A 5,231-nucleotide genomic window follows, 5' to 3' on the forward strand; every position below is an offset into this window, starting at 1 on the left:
AGACGGCTATGGGTCTGGTAGATGGATTGGCTCCTATCACAGACTTTGGACCAAGAAGCTGGCAGAGGGATGTAAACAATGCTCCTGTCATAAAAGCGAGATCCGTGTAAGTATATTGAGAGGGCCAGTCCCTCGTAGGGGGGTGAGGACACGGATAAGGGAGCCAGACCATTGAATCGTGAATGGTTGCCATAGTACATTGCACTTTACATGCCACTATCTTTACACATCCTTCTTTGTTTGGTACATCAGTGGTAAACACTTTGAATGATGTTTAGTAGCAGGTAGCAGCCAATCAGTGTTGACATTTCTGTAGCCAGATTAGTTAAGTGATTTTTGATTGGTCCTATCAAACCAAAGCCAAATCATTGGAAAATAATAATTTTTTTTTTTTTTGGGGGGGTGGGGTGGATTTTTGACTGGCCTTTTTATATTTATATATATATTATTATATTATATTTATATATATATATATATATATATATATATATATATATATATATATATATATATATATATATATATATATATATATATATATATATATATTTCAACTTCCAACTAAACCCAATATAATGGTAATTAGGATTTTCAGCAACATTATTATATTATTTTTTCATCTCTTCTTTGAAAATGTGTCTGCTTTCAAACCACCCAGCTATGTTGAAACAAAAGAATGATGTACAATTGATGAATGTGTGGCTTGCATAAAGGCATCATGCAGCTAGAAGCAGGAGCCTGCTGGGTCTTTTAGTGCCCAGCTTAATAATCAGGCTGCTGGTCCTTGTGCACGTAGCAGGCATTGTGCATGCCATCATCCAGGAGTGACACACCGCAGGTGACCGTCCCTCCCACCCGCGACATGACACGTGCTGGCAGTCCCCTCCGCCACACACAGTCTCTGGGCTGTAGCTGTCTGAGCTGCTCTCCTCTCTTGGCTCATTAACAAGCTGGTGCAGACTTAGAACCGCCCAGCAACCAATAGCTGCTCAGGAGAAGAATATGGTTATGGAAGGGGGGGAGATGCAGACTTGTGTTTACACCGACCCCCCCAGACTGAAGTGGGGAGACAGGCAGTGAGGCAGCGTCTGGGACACAGCAAAGGATGAGAGAGAGCAGAGCAGAGCTATAGACAAAGGAAGGGAAGAGGAGAAGAAACACTGAAAACTCCTGGGCACTGATTGGGACTTATGACCTTCTCCTGCTGTGCCAGCTTCCAATCTTCCAGTGCCAGAATTCTGCTACCCTGCTTCCTGTCTGCAGGTATTTCTCTGCTAACCCCTTCATAGCCTCCTGACTCCGCTCTGCATCCTGTTATTGCCCTCTGCAGCATCCTTCCACCTCTGTGCCCTCCACACCACCCACGTGCCCATCTTGCCTTCCAGACAGTCTAGTGATGCCACTGTGCAGCACTTTCTCCTAGGAAAACTCAGCATGGTTCAGCATAAATCTGTTGGGGGCAACCCAAAGAGCCAAGATGCCGCCCCTGGGGGCCCAAGCTGGTGCAAGACCCCCAGCGGGCATATCAAGCGTCCGATGAATGCCTTCATGGTGTGGTCTCAGATCGAGAGGAGAAAGCTGATGTCTCTGTGCCCCAACATGCACAACGCTGACATCTCTCGCAGCCTCGGCCAGCGGTGGAAGTTACTGGAGGACACAGATAAGATCCCTTACGTCCGAGAAGCCGAGCGCTTACGCCTCAAGCACATGGCCGACTACCCCAACTACAAATACCGGCCACGCCGGCGCACACGGGATCCGGCGGGCAGGACGCGCGCCAGGCTGCCCCGGACCACATCAAGGTGCCAACCTGCTTCTTCTCCATGCCAGTCGGAAGTGAATCTGGGATCCAGAATGCACTGGGGGGAGGAAAGCTCCGGATGGGGGGGGCACAAAGTCGGCCAATCAGAAGAGACGCCGAATCAGGAGTCGTCAGAACGCAGCCCGGAGGTGCCCCCCTACTCTCCTGCCCAGCCCCCCCATGCCCGCTCCCTGCCATCTTCACCAGAGCCAGTGGAAGAAGATGAGGGACCGGACGAAAGTCTGCCCGGGCTTTGCTCTGGGTCGCTCTACGTCCCATCGGACAGGGACCACCTGCCCAGCAGCGGGTCTCACTTCGAGTTTCCTGATCACTGCACTCCGGAGGTGGTGGAGATGATCTCCGATAGCGGTCTTCTCGGAAGTGTCTCTGACCTGGTCTTCTCCTTCTAGACCGTTTTGAGAGGACCCAGCAGCAGGCAACACCTTGTTGAACTATATACAGACTTTTTTTTTCCCGAGCAACAAAAAAAAGGTGATTCGCATGGAACGTTCTCTCTCTCCGCAGTCTCTCAGCACTATCCGTCTTAACCGTCTCTCTCCGAACATTCATACTTCAGTTTCTCAGGGTGCTCTCTGCTGTCTGCCTAAGCTTCTGACTCTCCAAGCTATATCTGACGTTGCCATCTGATTTCCTGGCTGTCTCTTTTTTAAGCACTCTCATGCTGTCTCTCTCAGTGCAACTCTCTAGCTGCCCCTCAGAACGAGCTGTCACTGTGGTTGGAGCGCTCTCTGTTGTGCTGACCTCCTCTCCGCCTAATACTAATACAGACAGACAGACATACTGCGCACACTTCTGTTAGTTCTATGCATGCATCGGTGTCTGTCTGTCCGTCTCGCTGTCTCCTGTCTCTGATTTCTGGGAGTCCAGCCCGGTGCAGACCCCCTCCGTCCGAGTCGAGGGGTCACCCCCCCCAGCCAGGTAAGGACATGCATACCTCTGTGTATGTATGTGCGTGTGTATGTGGGCCTTTATTGGCCGAAACCAGTCTGTCTATGTGTACGTCTGTCTATCTATATATCTCTCTATCTATCCATCTATCTATATATTGATCAATTACCTATCTATCTTTCTATCTATCCATCCATCAATTATCTATCTGTCTATCTATTGATCAATTACCTATCTATCTATCTATCTATCTATCTATCTATCTATCTATCTATCCATCAATTACTTATCTATATATCTAGCTCTCTATCTTTCTATCCATCAATTATCTATCTAGCTATCTCATATTACTGTAATGGATCTCTATCTATCTATCACCTATCTACCTCTCTATCCATCCATCAATTACCTATCTATCTATCTATCTATCTATCTATCTATCAATTACCTATCTATCTATCTATCTATCTATCTATCTATCAATTACCTATCTATCTATCTATCTATCTATCTATCTATCTATCTATCTATCTATCTATTACCTATCTATCAATTATCTATCTATCTATCTATCTATCTATCTATCTATCTATCTATCTATCTATCTATCAATTACCTATCTATCTATCTATCTATCTATTACCTATCTATCTATCTATCTATCTATCGATCAATTATCTATCTATCTATTATTACTGTAAGGGATCTATCTATTTATCTATCTCTCCATCTATCCATTCAACAATTACCTATCTATCTTACTAGCTCTCTATCTATCGATCAATTATCTATCTATCTATATATTACATATCTACCTCTCTACCTATCTATCTATCTATCTATCTATCTATCTATCTATCTATCTATCTATCTAACTATCGTCTATCTATCTATCTATCTATCTATCTATCTATCTATCTATCTATCTATCATCTATCAATCTATCTCCCTATCTATCGATCAATTATCTATCTATCTATATATTACATATCTACCTATCTATCTATCTATCTATCTATCTAACTATCGTCTATCTATCTATCTATCTATCTATCTATCTATCTATCTATCTATCTATCGTCTAGCTATCAATCTATCTCTCTATCTATCTATTTATCCTCAGGACAGTTGCCACTCCCCCCTCTATACAGCGATAAACCTCAGGACATATCTCAGGACACCTGCCCTGTATTCCAGGGTCTCAAACACTTTCAATAAAGAGCCTCAGGACCCCCCCAGCCCCTGCGTGCACAGAAACCCCTCCCCCTAATGTCTCAGTTTATCCTCAGAAGCTCTCAGGAACCAAATGACCTCAGATTCCCTCCTCTAGAAGGGGGGCTACCAGCCACTCTCCACCTCCCCACAGCCTCAGCAATGTCTGAATCGCGTGTCTGCCTTCTCTGACGTGTCTGCGCAGATGAGCGCTTTGCCTCTCTCTGTGTCTGAATCTCTGAATGTATGGCTCTCAGCGTACGCCTGAGCTGCACTTCACCCACACAGCACACACACTCGGGAAGCCTTTTCTTCAGGCCCCCTTCGCCTACACAGTCTTTATATATTTACACTGCGAACTAGAAGGTCAGCTCAGCAGAGAGTGCTACTGAAGGGCACCGATGCATTCCGTTGGGTGGGGGGGTATTGGGAGATGTAGTCCTTAAAGGAAAGCTCCAGTCAAAGAAAAAAAAATAGATAGGCCCATTCTTAAGCCATAAAAAAAAATGTCCGCCACCTGCCTGTACAATATTTCTTTTGGCTGAGCAGTCAGTCGCTGATTCTGCCTCCATCCTTTGTACTTCCATTTTCTGAACCCGCTTGCTCGTTAGCGATGTATACTGAAAAAAAAGAACAGACTGCCTAGAGGATTCTGTTTTGAAGAGGTTCTCAAGAAAAAAAAAAGGAAACTCCTTCTACTTATTCACAAAGGGATTCTCATCCTTCAGCTTGTTCATTTCCACAGTACTTGGCTTTACTGTGGAAGCTGAGGGCTGCATGAAACCTGGACATATCTGAAATCAAAGAGGTGCTGCCATAGATCAATAACCAGCCCTCACATTCAGAGAGCTTACAAGATATGCAACCTTTGATATAAAAAAAGCAATAGCTTCTATAATATATGCAGGTAAAAGGGGAGCACATTTGTGAACATGACCTTTTATCTTACCCTTCATGGTCTTCAAAGACCAAGTTCCGATTTTCTTATTAGACCGTCTTCAGGCATACTTTAGGTAGGTTTAAAGGCACTTTTGAAACACCAGCTTGTGAAGAAAGCTCACAAATGATTGGCAAGGATTGGCAAGGATGTTCCAACAAGAAAACAAGGCCACATTGCCGCTGCAAGTATGGGGGAGTCATTTCCTTTCAAACCTTTCTACTTCCTGCTGCCCATTGGTGGCAATCCCACAGGGATGTCCTACTGGTGGCCCTCCAGCTGTCAAGAAACTACAAGTCCCATCATGCCTCTGTTTTTGGGAGTCATGCTTGTAACTGTCAGCCATGCAATGCCTCATGGGACTTGTAGTTC

General features: G+C 44.8%; 1 protein-coding gene across 1 annotated transcript; it reads left to right on the forward strand.

Moving 5' to 3' along the window:
• The first annotated feature begins 863 nt into the window (after nt 1–863).
• Nucleotides 864–3,095, forward strand: LOC143936129 (transcription factor Sox-12-like). The gene has a single exon (XM_077460491.1). The coding sequence runs from the start codon at nt 1,435–1,437 to the stop codon at nt 2,209–2,211; it is 777 nt and encodes a 258-aa protein (XP_077316617.1). The 5' UTR covers nt 864–1,434; the 3' UTR covers nt 2,212–3,095.
• Nucleotides 3,096–5,231: the final 2,136 nt, after the last annotated feature.

Source organism: Lithobates pipiens, unplaced genomic scaffold (genome assembly GCF_037356315.1).
Source record: "Lithobates pipiens isolate NorthernLeopardFrog02 unplaced genomic scaffold, aLitPip1_a1.2 Scaffold_28, whole genome shotgun sequence".
Taxonomy (NCBI): Eukaryota; Metazoa; Chordata; class Amphibia; order Anura; family Ranidae; genus Lithobates; species Lithobates pipiens.

Coding starts and splice junctions, on each gene's coding strand:
- LOC143936129 (XM_077460491.1), top strand. CDS start 1,435: ATGGTTCAGCATAAATCTGTTGGGGGCAACCCAAAGAGCCAAGATGCC.